The 21929-nt window shown below is 38.7% G+C and overlaps 1 protein-coding gene across 2 annotated transcripts in view; it reads left to right on the top strand.

The window, feature by feature from the left end:
- Window positions 1-21929, top strand: part of LOC129765488 (BMP-binding endothelial regulator protein) — a 166130-nt gene that overhangs the window by 92598 nt on the left and 51603 nt on the right. For both annotated transcript variants that reach the window (XM_055765856.1, XM_055765857.1), the window contains exons 4-5: window positions 6888-6987; window positions 7101-7277. In XM_055765856.1, coding sequence (XP_055621831.1) covers window positions 6888-6987; window positions 7101-7277 — 277 coding nt within the window. The remainder of the gene's footprint in view (window positions 1-6887; window positions 6988-7100; window positions 7278-21929) is intronic.

Below are 21929 nucleotides of genomic sequence, written 5' to 3' on the forward strand. Positions count from 1 at the left end.
CGACTGATGCAAATATCTTTGTGAACTATCGAGAAATGGCGAAACTTAAATCGCTGTAGTTCCTCTCTCATTGCCGTGCAACGAACGCTGCAGTTTATTCGTGTATCATGTATATGTCAGCATCTTTGGGTTCTACTACAAATGGAGAGAATCGTCGAAAGCTATCAGCGCTTTCTGTTTATTTGGTACCATCCTGACTTTACGATTGAACTGCGATGCCAACTCTCACCAGAATTTTTCATTCGCACTCAGATATCAATTACAAACTGTAAACACTGTTGCTCCTATATTCCGCTTGGGATTTTACAAAAAAAAGTCCATACGATGTCAACGGGCTGGAATGCAAGGCTGTTTCACACGACCACGCTATCCATATAGTTGCTGTTGTATAAATGCGTGATTCTGTTACACCTCAATATAAAATGAAGTTGGGAAGTGTTTTCTAAGAGTAAAAATGAAAACATAAACTGAATATATTGGGTTGGGGAAAAAGAAATGTAGTATATTGTCAATATATGGCAACACTTAAACATATTTTGTGTTGTACTTATCGCATCGGGTCATACTATACGACTATTTAAAGACGACAATCTGTGCTAAAGGGTGTGTCACATCAAATTGCATCACGGAAAAAACGCTGTAGAAATTTAATTTTTAGGAATTATATCTTCAGCTTTCGCTTATAATCAGATAAGAGTGTATAGATCACGTTGGCCATGCTTCACTGTCAATTTTTCCTAAATTTGGAAAAAAGGAATTTTTTCTAAATTTGGAAAAATGTCGTCGAACGAAAAAGAGCGTCGTGAATTAATCCTGCGCACTCATTTCGAGAATCCGGAGTTGTCACATCGGTACATCGGTAAGATGCTGGGAATCGTCCAATCCACGGTCAGCAGAGTACTAAAACGATACTTCGAGAACCTAACCATCGACCGGAAGGTGAAGAACGGCAAAAATGGATGCTCCGTCGGTGAAAAAGATCACAAGCGCGTAGTTAAGCAGTTTAGACGTGATCCGAGAAGTTCGGTCCGGGATGTCGCCAATAAGCTGAATTTGTCAAGTTCATTCGTCCAGCGGACCAAGCAGCGGGAGGGCCTGCATCCATACAAGGTTCAGAAGGCTCCTAACCGCGACGACAGGCAAAACATGGTGGGGAAGACGCGAGCCCGGAAGCTGTACACCGAAATGCTGACGAAGCCGCATTGCCTGGTAATGGATGACGAAACCTACGTCAAAGCGGACTTTCGTCAGCTGCCGGGCCTGTTGTTTTTCTCCGCAGAGGACAAATTCAGCGTTCCGGAGGAGATTCGCAAGCAGAAACTATCCAAGTTTGCCAAAAAGTACATGGTGTGGCAAGCGATCTGCTCTTGCGGAAAGCGGAGCGCCCCCTTCGTGATGACCGGCACGGTAAACGGGCAGGTTTACCTTAAGGAGTGCCTACAGAAGCGCTTACTTCCACTATTGAAGCAGCACGAGAGCTCGACCATCTTCTGGCCGGATCTCGCTTCGTGCCACTATTCAAAGGACGTGTTGGAGTGGTACGAAGCCAACGGGGCCACCTTCGTGCCAAAGGAAATGAACCCGCCCAACGCGCCGGAGCTTCGCATATTGGGCGATTATGAAGCAGGCCCTCCGGAAGAACCCAAAAGTTGTCAAATCGGAGGCGGACTTCAAGAGAAAATGGATTTCTGTTCAAAAAAACTACAACCTGACGTTGTACAGAACCTTATGGACGGGGTAAAGAGGAAGGTGCGAGCATACGGGCTTGGGCTCGAAGTATGAATAAAAAGAAAATGCCAAAAGTTGTTTAATAGTTTTTATTTTACTGTCTAAAATTTTTAAAAGGATCGGTCTACTGGGCGAATTTCTACAGCGTTTTTTCCGTGATGCAATTGATGTGACACACCCTTTACGAGTGTCGTTTTGACAGTGTTGTGATTGTCCTTTTTAGTCTCAAGTTACAGCGCGTCAAAGATGGAGTACACCAAGCAAGAAATTCGCCATATTTTACGTTTTTACTACCTGTGAGGTAAAACTGCAACGAAGGCGGCCGAAAAAATTCGAGAAGTTTATGGACTCGACACTGTAACGATTCGCACAGCACAGCGTTGGTTTGATCGATTTCGTTCTGGTGTAGTGGCTGTCGAAGATACACCCCCTACTGGTAGGCCAATCGTTGTGGAAACCGATAAAATCGTTGAAATCATCCAAGTAGACCGGCATGTGAGCACATGCTCGATTGGCCAGGAACTGGGTATAGACCATAAAACCGTTTGTAACCATTTGCAGAAGATTGGATTCCAAAAAAAGCTTGATGTATGGGTGCCACACGAGTTGACGCAAAAAAATCTTTTAGACAGTATCAGCGCCTGCGATGCACTGCTGAAACGGAACGAACTCGACCCATTTTTTAAGAAGAAGAAGAAGGTGATGAAAAGTGATCACGTACGACAACCTAAAGCGAAAAAAAGTCGTGGTCGAAGCGCGTTGAGCTGGCCCAAACCATCGTCAAGCCCGGATTGGCGGTCAGAAAGGTTTTGCTGTGTGTTTGGTGGGATTGGAAGGGAATCATCCACTATGAGCTGCTCAACTATGGCCAGACCCTCAACTCGGTTCTCTACTGTGAGCAGCTCGACCGTTTGAAGCAGGCGATTGACCAGAAGCGGCCAGAAATGATCAATGGGAATGGTGTTGTTTTCCACCAGGACAACGCTCGGCCTCATACATCTTTGATGACCCGCCAGAAGCTACGGGAGCTCGGATGGGATGTCCTATTGCACCCACCGTATAGTCCGGACCTGACTCCAAGTGACTATCATCTCTTCCGGTCCATGCAAAACGCTCTTGGTGATACTAAGTTGGTCTCAAAAGAGGCTTGCGGAAACTGGCTGTCTGAGTTTTTTTTTGCAAATAATGAGGGGGGGTTTATAAGGAGGGATAATGAAGTTGCCTTCTAAATGGCAACAAGTTTGCGAACAAAACGGCGCATATTTGACTTAAATTGGATAATTTTAAGTATGTTTAATAAAACGCCAAATTTCGATCAGAAATACGACATTTCCTTTTCCCCAACCCTATATATCTTTCTCGGTCTAGGCCGGGTATGTGACAAAGTACGCGAGAAGTTTTATTGCCAGCTTTTTTGCAATGCGTATTTTATTTCGCTAGCTCATATTATCTTATATTGTCCCTAGCTAACTCGGCAAACTTCGTCTTACCCACAATTGATATTTTGAATTGAATAGAATGACACTTAAGTACCCACAGAAATAATCTTTATGTACGTAATCTATACTCGTGGTATATAATTTATTTTTGATATATAAACCTGGCGCAGACTAAGACGCATCAAACCTGATACTGACAGTTAAATTCGTTGCTCCGTTCTTAATTTAAATCGTGAGAAACGGACACCAAATCATTTTTGTTTATATAGATATACAAAATTTGCTAAAAAAAATGATTATTCAATTTTCCGTCTTTCCGAATGGTTTCCATAGCTTTCCAGGCATATAAACCTGACGTTGTCTAAGACGCATCAAACCTGATACTGACTGTTGAAACCGTTGCTCCGTTCTTGAGTTAAATCGTGAGGAACGGACACCAAATCATTTTTAATAATATAGATACCATATATATTATACAAATGCTATGCTAATATTTGGGAGTAGTACATTTTCTGTTATTTTTAGGCTCATTTAATGTAATAAATCGAGATGCCAAAACATGTGCAAAAAATTAGTTTTGGTTGAAGGATAAAACGTTATATATAGTTTTTCATGTTGAATCGCATGTAGATTCTATTATTCATATTACTTTTCTTAAATGGATACGAATTCACAAAGTATTGAAATTTCATAAATTTTCAAAAAATTATATCTTCATTTTAGATAGTCCAACACGGCACTACTATACGATAAACTTTGTTAGATAAGACGGGCTTTCCATCATAAATACACAAAAAATATCGAAAGAGGGGTGTTTTGAGATATAGAAGTTTTTAATATTAAATTCAATTTTTGAGTATTTAACAATGTATCCTTTTTTATCCCATCGGTTTATACTATTAGGCTCATTTATCAACTCAGCTGTAACAGAGCCGAATTTATTCGGTGTTTTCTTAGTATTGTTTTTGCTAAATTGCTAATTGATTGTCCAACAACTTTGTTAAACATCATATTTTAATCATTCATCTGGATTTTGAGTTACGATTCTTTGAAAGGATGATTTTGAAATATACCCTTTTAAAAAATCAGTCGTAATTAAAATTGATAATATTACAATGAAAATTGAGATTTTGGGTGGCTTTCAACATAGGTACCAAGTTTAAAAAATCGGAGAACGTCGAGTCAAAATTTTCTGTTTTTTGACCGATTTGGCGTGGAATTGCTCTATACATTACTTTAGTATTAGTCGAGTTAATGGTCGAACCCGAACTTTCAGCATGATAATGTATGATGCCTGTCACTCTGCCACGGGAGTACTTTCTACTAACCTAGAACGTCAGAAAATCGGAATGAAACATGAAAGTTATCTTGACGTAGGACTACGTTTCTGATTTCTTTATAAAGGAGTCACAAAACGAAATCAAAATTGAGACATGTAACGAAAGTTTAAGAGATTTCGAATACAAATTACGTAATATTGTTATTGTGATCAGCGCTGAAAAAATCAATTCATTCTTTTGAATTCGAACGACAAATAGCATCAGCCATCAGTTGACAACACTTCTCTTCTAACCAATATCTCGGGATCATTGGCTACTTTGATATACGGGCATGTTTCACTCATACGGATCTCTTCTCACTGTATCCCATCCATTCGATTGAATTACCACACCTCCATTCAAGCCGCTTGTCTTGCTGTTATTTGTGATTTACGTTTGTCCCTATCAATTGAACTAGTGACTAATTTAAATGTTTCACAACTGCAACCTGAATTGAATTTTCTCATCAACAGAACCCGAAACAAAAAAAAAAGTTCTGTAACTATGTCATTGTTGAAATTCGACCATTACGTCGAAGGTTTTTTTTCTCATTACATACATTACATACATTACATTTTTATGTGAGAATGCTGTTTTTTTACTTTAAGAGGATTGATCAAAAATTAAATAGTCCTTCTATATTTAAAAAAAAACAATAATATATGTATGTGAAACCATGGAAAATATATTTTTATTTTGATTGAATTAAATGCAGTGGAAAATTGGTTTTCACTTTTATATCATCATTTCGAATGACGGAAATAAAATTTATAACCACCATTTTGGTTATTTTTAGTTTAGAAAAACCGCTATGCCACGGTTTAGAGAATGCATTTCTAAGAATATTAGGCAAATTTAAGCTAAAGCAAATTTTCAGAATAACAACTAGATGGCCATCTAGTCCCCGAGATGAATGCTCCGCCAGATTTTAAAAGGCACTTACGCGTACTACTACCAGCGCCCTAATACACAATATTTTTAGCCCCAAAGGTTTTAAAATTCATCTTTAAACATACCGTAAAAACGCTGCAAGAGATTCAATCACATGTCTAGATCTTAAATGGCATAATAAACTGTCGAAATCCGTTTTTCGACTCTTCAGTCCCCCTTAAATGAGAGGTCCCATTAATTGGATTCCGCAATTGCTGTCTCTTTAATACCAAGCTATAAGTCAATCTGTACTTAAACAAAGTTCAAAATGTATTTTAAAAAAATGGTAAAAAAATGTTAGTTGGGCCAGTTCCTATATGGAAACCAGAATTGACACAGTCAGAGGCTTTGAAATTTAATGAATTCGAGCATTGATTTTCTTTTTTGCGAATTCTTGAAAGCCTAAGTGGTTTTAAATGAATGTTGCGAAAAGCATCGACAAAGATTGGCAAACTTGGCAAACTGCCACAAACCATTTCAAACACAGTATTTCATCCGGAAACGCAGTTCTTCCGATGCACCGAAGAGTTTGACTGCGTGTATTACCATTTATAACATTTTATGGCATCTTTTTGACCGCGCTATACTTTTGTGTTCAGACGTTATATATTTGCACAGTCCTTGATCATGGATGCATGAAGCATTAACACACGTTTGATACATTTTGACCCAAAGCATGCAGTCCGGATAGTTCATACGAAAGTTTCCTGTAGGGCACTAGTCCTCTTAATTCATGTCGATGACAGCCATAGGCAGACTCTCGTCACGGAAGCTGTTCTTGGCAATCGGTCAAGAGAAAGTCATATGTAACAGCGAAGCGATTCATTTTATCTTGTGTGCACTGGCTGTGACGTTTCTCCCTTATTGCCATATTTCATCAACAATGACATATGCTTTTAATATATCTTTTTATTTTCTTTCTGTTTGCTTGAAGGCACAGTGATTCACCACGGAGATATATGTGGGAATCTTCTTCCACTTTCTATGTATTTCAAAATATCCATTGGCTACATCAGTGGACGAGAACAAAAGAAGAAAGATTTTCCGTATAGCCTTAAATATCGACGCTCCCTGTTAACTTTCGAAGTTAAGAAGCTTTCGCGATAGATTGACCTTCGGCGATAAGAATACAGCCGGCCGCGCGCTACTGGATAGTGTGACTTTTCGCCGTTTTGAACTTGGTGACTGTGTAATTTTCCCCCTCGGATAAGAAAAGCATAGCCCGTGCCATCTATAAACGCCGGCTCTGATAAGAATGAGCATTCTTAAATAACAAACGTTACACGCGAGCTTCATAAAAAAAACAAAAGAGCAAAATTGCACGATAAGCATATTGTACTGAATGAGTACTTTTTTTTCTCTATAAACCAAGCGAATTTCATGAATGGAATCAAGTGACCAAAATCAATACCATTTATTGCGAGTGTTGATAACAACTGATTTTTTTTTTCATTTTCTATATTCTTTTTAGAATGGCTTTGTGGAATGTGAACAGGAAAGCTGCCCTGCCGTGGATGATTGCTATATCTACAACAAGAAGACACCGGGAAAGTGCTGTGATAAATGCATAGGTATGGTCCGACCACTGACTGACGTTTTCAATTCCGATGATAAATTCAATTTGAACGACTTACGCCGACAGTCGGCGAACGGAAGACAACTAATTTATTGCGACTATTTGCAGGTTGCTTGCATGAAGGTCGCATGATCGATAGTGGCACAGAATGGACAGACCCCGACGACCCGTGCGAACACTACAAGTGTGTGTCAGGTGTAATAACGCGATCGCGCCTCAAATGCTACTCTCCTTGTTCGAATCCGCTTCCACTGAAGCACGGTCAATGCTGTCCTGTGTGTTTAGGTGAGTAAGTATTTTATTTCTTCACGTGGTTTTCGTTTGTGTTTTATTATGTTTTCTCATGTTATGTCGCTCATTTACACCTACATCATTACATCAGTGATTTCTGCTGGGTAATTACCGCCGATGCGCAGTTTTCCCCATTATTCGCTATTCAAATTTGATACGAGCATGTTCTCATGCTTATGTTGGTTGTATAATAGACTTTCGTTCTCCATTAGCTACGCTCTACTAGTCGGTGGTTGATGAATTTCTGTGTAAATGCCGCCGGCGCTCGACCGATGATTTATGATACAATATCAAACGAATGTGAAACAAAAAAACACGGTGGGGTTGGAGGGTTCACCAACGCAGAAAAGTGTCCCCCACTACCACCATAAACAAGTTGAAATCGATTCCAATGACATTCTCTAGAATTGCTGAAAATTTTGCTGAGTAGTTTTTATACATTCATCGCATTTTTATGTTCGGTTGTTTTGATTCTGTGGGGCTATACTTTTTCTCTAGAAAAGGCCAAGAAAGTCGTTAGCTGTTTTTTTATTGGTCAAAACCATAAAATTCGTAATGAAGCTAAGGATACGTACGAATAGTTGTTTTTTTCTTCGTCATCATCATCGACCCATAACTGTTGAGCCATGGACCAGCTGATTGACCGGCCAGCATCTTAATCATACATACCAGTGTGTTTTATGTTTGTTTGATTTCTTGCCGGCTGGGTGGTCAAAACATTTCGGCAAGAATGCGAAACGCGAAAGATGACGGGAGGGCATGGTGGATGGAAGCCACCGGCGACTATTGATTTTTCTTTGTGTACTTTTTTTCTGGTTCACATAACAGGAGAACGAGGAGATTATGTATAGCCGCTGAGGTTATTATTTATCATATATCAGGATAGAATATGATTACTAGTCCAAGAACCGGAACTTGTATCAGATTTATAATAAGCGTTTGCTTATTGATATGTATCTATGATATGGAAAATGTATATATTGCTAGATTTTTGACGTAGGACTACGTCTTTCATTTAAGATGCCGAATCAGAAAACAGGTTTGCCGCGAACGGATTTTGGTGATTTACAGACCAAACGAACCGAATTGAAATTCCTTAAGATTTGTTCGATGTGCTCAAGAGACGAATGAACTCTCAGAGTTTAAAGTCTCTCTAATTCAATACCTTCCTTCCTTCCTTCGATGTGCTATACATTACAATCCTCTGGTATGTAATTGGTTTAAATTGAAGCAGTAACTTACGAGTAACTTATCGACGAGCAACGAAGGGGAATAAATATTGGATCTCGCTGAGGTAAACTTTCAGTCTCGTTCTGTATTTGAAGCAATGAACATCACTTGTCCATCTTTTTTGCGTCATCATATGTCTTCGTTTCGGATTGAGCTGTGGACGGGACCAAATTACTAACTCGCTGATGTCTATGGCATTGCAATCATTGCATCAAACTGGCGCCATTGCATGATTGTTCTGAGCTCTACAATTGTGTGCAGAATCATCGAGATAGGCTATCGGCGGCTCACAAAGAAAATAATTGTTCTGGAGTTTTGTGTGTGATTTGGTTTAGCATGCCAGTAGCAAAACTCTCCGCACCAAGGATGACAGTTATGCTAATCGAAGCCGGCAATATTAACAGAAAGGGCTTCTGTTGAGAAGAGCGCAAAAGGGAGAGAAGTGTATGTATATTTAGTCGCTTCAAGTCATCGATATATGGCTTTGTGTGGGTACGTACGTGCTTCATAACCCGTACGTACAAATAGCACATCTTCGCTACGCTAAAACCCAATTTGTATCTGTACCAGTATGCATTGGTCCTGTCGCGATGCAACAATCGCCATTTTTTTATGATATGATGGTTTTTTCCATCATATTTTTTTTTGATCATAATGAAGCAAACCGACTTTTTTCGATGTTAACAGAAAGAGTTTGTTTTGTTTCTTTAGTCACCTAGAAATTAGTTCTGGAATTTTGTATGTGATTTGGTTTCGCTTGCCAGTAGCAAAACTTTATCCTCTAAGGATCTGCGCTTATCTCGAGTATGACAAAGTAATGTAACTTTTTTCGAGGCCAGTTATAACTTAGTGTTAATCCCACGAACTAACAGCATGCGACTAGCGCCATCTTAACGTCGACGGGGAAGTTGTATTAGTCCGTTTCTGAGTCATCCCATTCTCCACTCAATCTTCCCTGCGTTGCCTACGTTGAACGGAAATGCGAACCTACGGATCAAAAAAATAAAGAGGATGATAAATAAGTGGGAAAGAAAACGGAAGTTAAAAAAATTCGCCGCGTAGAAAAAAAACGAAAGTCCGTTTCCGCGAGTTCGCGAGTGCGAGTTCCTATAGTGGGGAGTGTTACCCGAGAGAATTGTGGAAGAGTTTCCCACTCGACCAGGAGGACCTCCAGGAGGACCGAATTCTAGGACGTAGTGTCTGTTTCCCCGAGTTAACCACAACGTAGTGGAGCCGTACCATCCGGTGACTGGCAATCTCTACAAGAGTGCCGTGAGTAATGTTTAATCAGAGAAACAGTCAATAAAAGCTCTATTACTCCCGAAATGTCGTCCTTCCCCCCTGTGAGTTGCCTCATTGTGGGAAGGAACGCCCCTATTCAATGAACCCGCATGGTAAAGGGGGTTTGAGGCCTGTGAACAGTTCGCCCTACAGGTCTCCGGACCTCTGTATGGTAACAGCCTTCCTCGACGTTAGTGGCTGGTCAAGGTCAGGGGACTTTCGTTACACAGTAATATTGACATAAAGCATTTCTTTTGAGAATAGTGTAAGAAGTGTTTGTATATTTAGTTGCTTCGAGCTACCAATGTATGGCTCTGCATGCAAGTAATTCTGAAAGCTTGTTTGGTGCTGGTTTACGTTGTATGAACGATGTCTAGCGGTACGTTCTCACTGAGACAATACTAAATACTAAATAGCATGATGTTTGATACTTGCAGGTACAGTGGAACCCCGATTATCCGCGAGCGGATGATCCGTTGTGCGGATTATCCGCGCAAGCTTGTTCCATAGTAATTCTATAGAGCTTAACAAAATTTGTCAGTGAGACGTAGGCGCTTGCTCTTTTGTTTTGGTCATAGCTTTCATATTATCTGACTGCAGCGACCTCATAACAAGAGACGGATTTGTTTACCCATGTTTGTGATAGGGACCGATCGAGGAAAAATAAACATATCTTTATCGCACAATCCTTTGTGCGGATCGTGTGAATCATAGAATACATTTTATGATAGGCTCGGGTAGATACCGAATAAATAAATACATCTCTCCTGACGATCCTTGTTTGTGGATCGTGTGAATCATAGGTCTAGTTTTACGATAGGGTTTTGTTGATGTTTTGGTTTTACGATAGCGGGGAGCTTATCGTAAGTTCGTTCTGTTCATTATATTCGAAGTATAACGAAGAGGTAATAGATGCAAGAAAAACTTGTATATAATTTCTAAGATAGAAAATAAAGCAGTGAGTATCTAACACAGTGGAAAACGGTCGTGTTTTCCGTTAATAAATTAAAAGAAAAAGCCTCGAGCGTTCGCATGACCACTGGTGCACACGACCTTGCAGATGGATAGTTTAATGTTTTCTGTATTGATAACACATAGTTTTCATGCTGAAATATCTTTATTTCGTGTTTACACCTCATTTTTAGTCGTATATCGCGTTATCCGCGATTTTCGTTATTCGCGGTGACCTAGCCAGACTATTTCGCGGATAACCGGGGTTCTACTGTATTGCCATTGTTGTTGTTTCTATGCGGTGCCAAAGAAAGATTGATGTAGTTTTGCGAATGGTGCTGATGCAACAAGTATATAATCACCTGTAGCCGAGTGTATGTCTATTCCCAAAAAATCGTTCGAGATAAATTTTCAATACATTAACATGAAACAAAATGCGACATACGATGAACTTGTGTATGCGAGGGCGAAAATATAATATTAATAAAAAAACAGCGTAGTCCTACTTCAACAATGCGGTCGTGGCCTGGGCACAACCTCCTATAATATTCTTATTTTAAAACATATAAAGAGGAATTTTAGGTTAAAAATCACGCACGAAAAGAGTAGCACTCTATGGAAATATGAAAAAATTGAAAAAAATAACTTTACTGCAGTTTTTGTCTCAGGTTCCAGCTTCCAGCCCGATGCTCGGTTTTAAAGTTATAAAACAATCAGCGGACCTAAGTTTTTACTCAAGGAGCGCGTGAAGAATGTGCGCAATGCGATGCGATTACAGCAAATATAGCAATCAATAACATCAATTATGGTTATGGATGCAGGTTGATTCGCTGGATCGGAAGCCTTGAGAAAGACTATCATTCTTCCGGAATGTAGAAGAAAAATATGGCAGAAAATAATAACTATTCACTACAATTCTTTTCTCTTCCACAATTTTATCTTCTTTTCTGTTCGGCTGCTTCTTCTTGTTGTTCTGCTGCTGCCGCTTCACTCGGATGTTGTCGTCGTGCTGGTCGGTGAAATTGTGGTTGTTTTCGTCTTCTTCTTTATTGAATTAAAGAGACTTTAAACTTTTAACTTCATTCGTCTCTAGTCTTCAAAAAGACCCTTGGGAAACTTTCCTACACATTCACCTCCATTGCCTTGAGAAAGGCTCTCGGTGTCCACACAAAGAATGATTTTGAAACGCTGTTTTCGGGCAGCGTGCATCGCTTTTATAGCGAGCGCGATTGTTGTTGTTATTGATTGTCTTCGTTGGTGGCTTCCGTGGCATACGTGGCATACGACGGCGGGTTTTCTCTTCCGTTGGCACAGACACTTCATAAGGATGTCTACATCCGACAACCCGATCAGAAAACATCTTTTCAGTGATCCACACTACTAACAGATGCGCACAGCGTGATCGAAGGCTTCTTATGAGTGATTAGACGCCTGGGATCCAGGCGACAAGCAGCCCAAGACCATAATGAATGTAGACGCATTCTTGATACAGCATGCGCCACCCCGTTTTCTAGATAAAGTGAGGTAGAAAATTGTGGTAAAATTGACAGTCGATGGCTGGCTTTTAATTTTCGAAACTAAGCAATGCAAGTTTTGTTTGTATTCGTTCATTACTACTGTTGTTTCTTAAAATTTGGAAAACAGAGGTCTTCATTGACTATTGAAACGACGGATAATATTCATTTTACTCGTCAATGTTTCAATCTACCAAAAAGGATTGTCCCGGAACTTCTAATGACAAGTTTTATTAGAAAAGTGTATATGAGGGCATAGCAAATACGCTTACCACTATACCACCGGCGCCGACAGTTACTCATACTGACATACCTTCTTTTCACGTCAGTGTTCTTATTTGTTTCAGCGAGTATGTTTGGAAATATTTTCGAAGTGCATCAACCAGTCTTTCATTTGAATGGAAACTGAATAAATAAATAAAATTAATGTTTGAATTCACTCTGGAAAGCTTGAAACGCAGTAGGTTTATTATTGAGTGACGATATGTCAACGAGAGTGACTTTATAAGGCACTGGATGAAATATTCTCTAACCTAGAGACAACACTCTTACTGGTGCACTCATTTTCAAAAAACATTATACATTGTACAAGTAGATATTTAGGGTCTCATAAAAAGCTTCATGCAAGCTTCGCACGATTTGAGGGATCATACTCATTATGTAAATATTTTTCGAAGAATTTCCAATAATATTTCTTTTTATGAAAACTACAAATACTCGAAGCTAAATATTAAGATTCTTGAATTGTTTTCGTACCGTCAGCGAGATGAAAGTTATCTTTAATAAGACTGTAATTTTCTAGGTGAAATTTTAATTCCGGAATTGACTTATCTCACTCAACGAAAACCTCAAAATCAGCCCAAAAAGGACCAACTAAACATAACAAGAAAAATTATACCGACATCTGGAAAGCACACGAACTTGTTTCTAAAAGAAACTATATTTTGACTTGGAACCATACGCTTATCTGACGATTAACGTCGACCGCACAATGTGTTCGAATATTTCGTGTTAACCGGGCAATTTCCATATGCTTAATATCATGTTTGAATAGGTTTTGAATAAATACGATAACATGAGTTGAAATGTGGATGAGCATCCTCTGCTAACCGTTTTCCCCTTCTCGCGCGCGCTCTATCTCTCTTTCTCAGCCTCCAGCAAAAGATGATGCTTTTTCTGTAATAATTTTATATTTTTACGATGATGCGGTTCGTCTTTGTGATTGGTACTATAAAAATGTCATATTATCATATACATAAGCTTCGCTTCGGGGATAAAGGTCCACAGTCTCACTTTACCGAATCTCCCGAAAGCCTTGGTAACCGTTGTGATAACCGATAAAGCCTTCAAGTGATCACGACGAAGTGTCAAAATGTTAATTCGTAAACAAATTTGGGAGCTTTATAGGCGCTTTTTTTTGCACTCGGTCAGGTTGAGCCGACGACTCCTCGGAGGTCCAATTTTGTGTTGTTGTGATTGTTAGTCCTTTCCACTCTGAAATATGTGAATTTATGAGATTAAACGTTGGAATTGATTCACTCGATTTCGATGCCGTACGTCTCAGTTCCGTGACAGGCTGTTGGAATGTAACAATCTACATAATTATAAAACATAAACAGATTTCTCACACGAAAGGTGTGTTCAGCTAGATGGAATTCGATTGTTTTTTTCTGCTTTATGTTGTGCTTGCATCTGAATGTCATAGACTAATGACTAGAAATTGTTCATCTTTTTTAGTAATGAAAAAGTATTTTTTCGATAGCACAAGTTCTGCCAACAGCGCTAAATAACAAATCAATTACCACCTCATTGAGGTACAAGTATTCAGATGTAGTCCACCATTATGAGGGCATTTTTTTTCCTAATGACTTTGTTCAAACGAAGAACACAAAAGAAATCTTCGACCTCGCGAAAGCAATCATTTACCTTCTACCCGTCCACTGATTGATTGCTTTCCATTTTCGTGATATTTTGAATCTGAAAATGAAAAACAAATCCTGAAATTTAATAAATTATCGGACAAGAGCTGTTGTTCAGCTTTGTCTTGGCTGCGATTGATTTTGTTTCTCTTCGCGCCGATTTGATGCATAAAATTCAATGGATTGGAAAAGAGGGCGGTTTGTTTGGGAGATCCGGATGGCAACAATGGAATTACCTGTTCTTTTGCCAAAGCAAAGCGTGCGCGCACAGGTCCGATGCAGTAGCTCATCACGGTGAATTTCGCTGCTTCCCGTTCTCATCCCGAATCGAATCCACAGCCAAAGGGGCACTTAGTCAAACAAAACGTCCATCCTCAATGGATGGATGGCGTTCGGTAAGCGGTTCGCCTGTGATCTTGGTCAAGTAGGGCCTGGTGAACACACTGAGGTCGAGATGAAGAAGAGAAGCAAATTATGTCTTGAAAGGCTGAGAACATAAAAATGTTAATAACTAAATGATGATGTAGAATATAATAATGCCCGTCTGCGTAATGATGAATGGATAAACAGAACGCATCATCGGGAATGTTTGTTGAGCGAACCCGTGATGCCCTGTGAAGCCTTCCGCGGTAGATGGCAGAGAGAGGGAGGAAAGACGGCCGAACCCCCACTCTGTTTAATTTTGGCGTCCGCTTACCATCCTCCGGTGCGTTTTTGACGGCGGAGAATTTGGGCATTATTAACTTCTTCGTAGGTGGTAGAAGGGAAAATCAAATAAAGATTAAACAGATCATGTTCGGTTATTAGCGATGAAAGCGAAGAGATCGTGGAAACAAAGCTTTATTATGCCTTGATTGGTCATTTAGAGACAATCTCTTCATCCATCAGTTCGAATAATGTTAGCTCAGCGAGAAGGATGATCCTTGGATATTGCATGCACAAAAGACGAAATTAGCTGACGTAAATAAAGTGAATATGATGATGGATTTTCGGAAAGAATCAACACATTTCAAAAATACAAATTATGAATGAAAATTAACATAGTGTGTTTTGCCCTTGTTTCCAGATGGGTCACATACTCGTGTTAATCATGCACCCAAACTAGCGTTGCCAGAAATGATTTCATCTTCGGCAGAAAAAAAATGCTTTTTCGTGTCCTGAAATGTCAAATTAGCAAATAAAGTCATATAACTCAAAAGCTTTAAAATGTTTGTATTAGGTTGGGAAAAAAGTAATTCATTATTTTTAGGTGAAATTAAAAACTATTTTTAATATACTTCGGGTTGTCCGATTTGAGTCAAATATACACCGTTTTGTTGGAAACTGTTGCCTTTCTGAAAGTACCTTCATGATGCCTCTACCATAGCAATAGATTTTTACAATCTTCTCTTGATCCCAATTTCTTATCATTTTGGAAATTTTCCAAAGGATATAATCGATTGGTGTCAGGTCCGAACTATATGGTGAATGCGTTATCCCAATCAAGCTCTCGGAATTGTGTGGCCTTGCGTTGTCCTGATGGAACACAACACCTCTTCTGTTGGCCAATTCTGAACGTTTATGGTCAATCGCTAGCTTCAAACGGTCCATTCGTTGACAGTAGAGATCATAATTTAGTGTATTGCACTGAAAAAAATAATAAAAAACTATTTACAAAAATTAAAAAAAAATTTAAGCAAAAATCTAATTTTTATGAAAATAAATTAAGTTACACCTATTTTATTGTTGCAGTATCGATACCATACACACCAATCGCAATTTCAACGCCTGGCTTGCATTTTCGCATTTATAGAAGCAAAAGTGTAAAATGTACCGAATTTTCTCATTGTTGACTTCCATTGTAAACACCCTGTAACTCACAATAGAATGGAACAAACAAAAAACAGCCAAAGAATTTTTTGATGTAAAATGTCACCTTTACAACGAGCCTAAACTTGAAATTGTATGATCGGTATTAGGTGAGATATTGATCACTAAAGCCAGCTATCGGAAAATAATGGATAACTTTTTCCCCAACATAATATGGATGGGAGCAAACATCTTTCTTTTTTATTTTTAATTTTTTCATCTCTTTTGGGATTGTACCCAAAAAAAAAGTTCGAACGATGTGAACGAGCATCGAACTAAGGCCGAACTGGGCCGTGTATGGGCAAATTATGCGGAAAGGTTTAATGTGCGCTTACTTGAAATGTGTCTCTTGTTTCGCTCGCTCATATTGATCTTATATTGCAGTACCATATATGTTCTAGAAATGCTATAGCAGTATTTGAGAGTCATGACATTTTCCGTTATTTTTAGTATCATTTTATATAATAAATCGCGATGACAAAACATGTGCTAGAAATTAATTTTGGGTTTGGTTTCGTGGAGCAGGAGCCAGTGATTGACCTGAACCAGTGAAATTGCACAAAGAACACGCTGAATGACGCTTGAGAATAGCAAATCAGTCTCATTGTGCAATGTAACGATGTTACACACTCTCTATAATTTATACGGTTAAAAAAACTCAACCGTAGATTAACATTAAAGCTTGGATACAACATCCACGAGGTACTAGAACGCGGTCTCTATCCTGTCGTATCGAAAAACGCCATAAGGGTTTTTGTCAGCGATTTAAATCCACATGCGGTTATCTGTGTGATCACTGACGAAACGGATTCTCGGGACGATTGCCATAGGTTCAAATCATATTTGAAAAGGATTGAAAGGTCTCAACAGATGGCGTCGAGATAACTATTTTCATTGGCACCCAAAACTATACGTTTCGTCTCATATTCCGAAAAAAAACTCCCAGAGTGTCGATTTTTGAAAAAAAAATTGTTTTCGAGATGATAGTAAATCTCGACGTTTCATGCAATTTTAAGACATTTGGCATCAGATTTTTTTTGAAAACCCCGTTGGGTGATTTTTCGATTTTCAAATAACTCAAACTTTGACCGCTTTGCGCTACTCTCCCTTAAGTCCGACTGAGCTGATATTTGGCATAGGGAAATTTTTGGCATATTTGGTTTTTTCGAGATGGTGAACATTTTGTATAGGATAACTTTTTGAAATTTTGGGGTCGTTTTTCCCATACATTTATTGGCACCCTAGTATACACCTCGAAACAGATGTATTTGTATCACCATCAACATAAGATGACCTCTTACTCTTCATACTTCCACAGAGAGAACATTTTGTACGGTAAGCTACCAAGATCTTAAGGAATCAATATGGGAACGAAACGACTCCTGCCTGCAACATTGCTTACACTACACGAGGCTTGTCGTGGCACAAAACTAGTGGAGTGACTCACTTAGTCTCTACAAGATCACTTGTGAATTTTGCTCAAAATTTCAAGTCGAAAGTCGAAAAGTCAAGTCGAAAAGTCGTAAAAATCATATTTGTCGAAATGGCGGCCGTCTGAAAAACGTGGTTTAAAACGTTTCTTTATACGTTTCCCGATTTATTTCAAAATAGTAAAATTTTTAAAATATCATTTTTAGAGGTTCATGCGATAGAGAGATGCATAGTGATTGTATTCAAATAAATTCGATATGAATCGGTTCAGTAGAACTTGAGATATCGGGTACGCTAGTTGGAAAAATTTAGTTTCGAGAAAAACGCGTTTGAAGTTCATTGTTATGGCCGTACCAGGTTAAATACTGCAGCACTAAATGGCTGTAATTCGGTAAATAATGGAATTTTCGATAAGTGCTTTCTAGGGCATACTCTTGAATGCCTAATCTACAGAAATATGGAGGAAAAAAATTATTTTTCTCTAATTTCCAGACTAGAAATACAAATGCGCAAATAATGAGCTATTTTGAAGCTCAAAAATGGTTTATATGTATGCGAGCAGACATCTCTTTCTGTTTTCTTTTCTCTTTTCATTTGGGATTGTGCAAAAAAAAAGTCCATACGACGTCAATGGGGATCGAACCAAGGCCGGCTGGAATGCGAAGTTACTTTACACGACCACGCTATCCATATAGCTGCCAGCGCTATTATAAAGGAGCGTGATAATATTACACCTCATCATAAAATGAAGTTGGAAGGTGTTTTCTAAGCCGATAAAGAAGAACATGAACGAGAATATACCTTTCTCTGTCTGGGCCGTGTAGTTGGCAAACTATACGAAAAGCTTTCATTTAAATGTGTCTCCTGTTTCGCTCCCTCATATTGGTCTAGCATATATATTATACAAATGATATACATGTATTGGGGAGTACAACATTTTATGTTATCTTTCAGCTCATTTAATGTAATAAATTGGGATGCCAGAAAATGTGCTAAAAATTAACTTTGGGTGTACGAATGAGAACATACCGTTCACCCACATTCCCGTTATGTTTGAATTTAAACCAATCAATACCATTGTACTTTGTTGTTCAAATTGAGGATAATTATCGAGGCCATTGATTTGCGTTCAGAGAAAAAATAATGAAGGTTCATTTTCATCAGATTTTCCCATAATGCGTTGGTATATGAACATATAAGAGACTGAGAACTAGAAGACCATATTTTGTATCTAATTAGTTTACATTATTCAAATTCTGCCCAATCATGCTCACAACTCATCTTCAATAACAAGCAGCAGCAGCAACCACACCTGGTCATCATCTTCGTCGGACCGTTGTTGATTATCGTTCGAATCAAAATCGGACACGGTTCTCATGCCCCCTGATTCACGCAGTAGATGATTCAGAGTGCACAAGAGAATCATCGTTTGCCGATGGGACGGAAGAGCTAATGGATGTACGACGGACATACCGAAACATCTCATCTACTTCGGGCCTGAAGTACGAAGTTCGGTCGTTCTTGGAATTGCTCGCTTCTCACTCGTATTTTTTTCTCGATGTCATTGTGTTGATTGAATGGAAATTAGAAGTAAAAAAAACAACATCATTATTGCAAGTGATTCTGTTTTAGCTTATACCACTTCAGGGGTTCGTTGTTTCGGTGATTTCGGTGATTTTGTTTGTTTTTTTTTCTTTTGGTCTACTGACGTGTTATCATCAAAGGCAATTCTAGATCGGTTCCTCCAGTCGCTTTTACCATGAAGCGTACAAATCAAATAGCAATCATTTGGTATATAATCAAATACACCCAGGTTTTTTTTTACGCAGTATTTCTTTTACGAGGTTTTTTTACGAGATTTTTTTACATGGATATTTTTACGAGTTTTTTTTTACACGGATTTTCCAATTAACGCGGTTTTTTTTACGCGGATTTCCCAATTAACACGGTATTTTTACGCGGGTACCGCTGATAAAAACAAGTTCATAGAGGAAACGGTTTTTTTCAGGGCTTCCATTTGATGTATCAAAAGAGAAAAAATACAGATTTTGACCAACAAAAAAACTCAATTCAAATGCAATTACTATACACAATCATAGTCTTATGTCAAGATTCCGTCCGTGCCCCTAGGCCCAGACCTATCAACTTTTTTATTTTGTTTTTTTGTAGTGCAGATCGCTTAGACGCTGTCCAAACAGTCTAACGTTGGTAAAGTTAGCTTTGATTTTTCGCTCCATATCTTCAGTACTAAATTTGAGACGAAAAAGAATTCTCGTTAGAAGTACTAGGATTTTTTTTAGAAGTACTAGGAATTTTTGCGACCTATAACAGTAGCAGCAGCTTAAAAAATAATAAAAATTTTCAGTGGGAAGATTGAAATTTACAAATTACCAGGATATATTTGAATTGTAATTGGAATTGGAATATTCAATGAATTTGCCGTCATATTTTTGATGTCTATTAGTTGTGGTACACTTTTTTTAGAAATCTCATCAAAAGTTGTCCGATCAATTTGGGCACTCTGGTGCTTATCAACATATTTCTTAAGACCACACACGTCTACCACTTGGTCAGCTAACGATTTCAAACGTGCGCATAGGAAAACTAATGGGTTCTCATACACAAACACGCATCGTACCAATCTAATATGACCCCGATTTTGTCTTTCCGAAACTCTAATAACCATTTCGATACACCCGTTTTCAGTCGACATAAAAAAATCTCACCTGACGATCGCCCGATTTTCATTTGTAGATTATGTTGGTAAATGGGTTCCAACTTGAAGACAGCGTCAATTATCGAGATTGCATCGTTCCGGCGCTCCTCTCATTGAAATCAATGCAAACTCACAAAGTTCAATGACACTGATCACATCCAACATCGTCTGCTATTGGTGTCATAGGATTGTTTATCGGATCTTATTCATCATGTGACATGGATGTTTATGGATTCATTTTACTCTGCCAAGCTTGTTGAGATGATGTCAACGACTGCAAAATATAACATAGTTTTACTGCGACAGCGAATTTTTTTACTTTGCAAATTTCATTGACCTATTCCAACTTCGTCATGCACGTCATTAACGACAGAATTTATGGTATATAATCAAATAGCAACATACAAAACATTGTCCTCAATTCAATTTTTAAAAATTTGTTGAACTTGCGGGATTTTTTGATATACTTTATTTAAACCGATCCTCCGGCCCCACACTTCGTAGCTCTTAACCAAACCATTTAAATGGTAAAAAATAAATAAACAAAAAAAAAACTCGTGCGCCTCTTTTCGTATTGACTTTTCAAGACAATAAAATGAATGCGAATGAAGACATGCGAACCGAATCTCTCAACCAAACGCCACGGGCAAAGATGCAGAAAGGAACATTTTTGTTACCATCGGTAGCCTCCTGGTGGCCCCGTAACTGTTGAACAAAATATCTACGATCGTTTAGGACCACCGACAGTGAGCAGCGAATTCCCAAGCCTCCGCGCACAGGTCATCCCCACTATCAATCTACTAAACTTCCGCAGCAGCAGCAGCATCCCGGCCCGGCAACGAAAGGGTTCTTCTGTGAAGACTTCACCGGTCCCGCCAAGAACACACACAGAGAGACCTCTAGATCTACCTTTTCCCAGCCAGTGCTTTGTCTTGTTTATCTCAGTATTTCTTAATCTCTTCTTCATTTGAGGGGCACAGAATGAGATTTTTGTTTTATTTATATCTTAATTGCATGTTTCACGTTCGACACGAACTTATCGTGAGGCGAGCATTGAAATCCTTTCCACTTATGTTCCACGCTTCCCCCACAATTCTCAGTTCGGATTTCTTCTGGCAGTGATTCTTTCTTTTGTTCTGTTGAGCCACCTTCACCAGGAGAGAGATATCATTTAATGTATCGTCAAAGGAATGCCATTGTTCACACTGAACATGGACACAATCAGCTGCGATGACGACAGAGACCACCGAAACATAACATTTCCTCAAATATGCTTATTCGCTTATCTTGCTAAATCAATTACATGACTCTGCTGATCATTCAATTCCATCAAAATTAATCATTATAGGAAGGTAGTCCTATTCCAACTGGCATTCTTGAACCGACTTCTTCTTGGATCTCGGAATTGGCGCCTCCTACCGAGCTTTTAGCAGTGTCAAATAAAAGGTATCATAACACTGTCAATTTGATTGTGTGGTGACCATTTAGCTCTCTTCATTCTAGCGTTTTGGCGGCATTTTGCGTTTTTAAAGCTTAAAAAAGGCAAAAATAAATTTTTGACCTGTACAGAAAATGAGTTAAGGCATTTTGTCAAAAAAAAGATGTTTTTGATTTATCCGAGGTTCATGCAATAGCGGCATCTTTACTGATTTAGAATCTGTTCGATTTTTTTAGTTTCAGAGGGCTGGAAACGTGTACGCCATGGCACAACTTTTTTCTGAATTTCCTCACGTTATCAGCTTGAAACTATTCTTGT

The sequence above is a fragment of the Toxorhynchites rutilus genome, chromosome 2, assembly GCF_029784135.1.
Source record: "Toxorhynchites rutilus septentrionalis strain SRP chromosome 2, ASM2978413v1, whole genome shotgun sequence".
NCBI classification, from domain to species: Eukaryota; Metazoa; Arthropoda; class Insecta; order Diptera; family Culicidae; genus Toxorhynchites; species Toxorhynchites rutilus.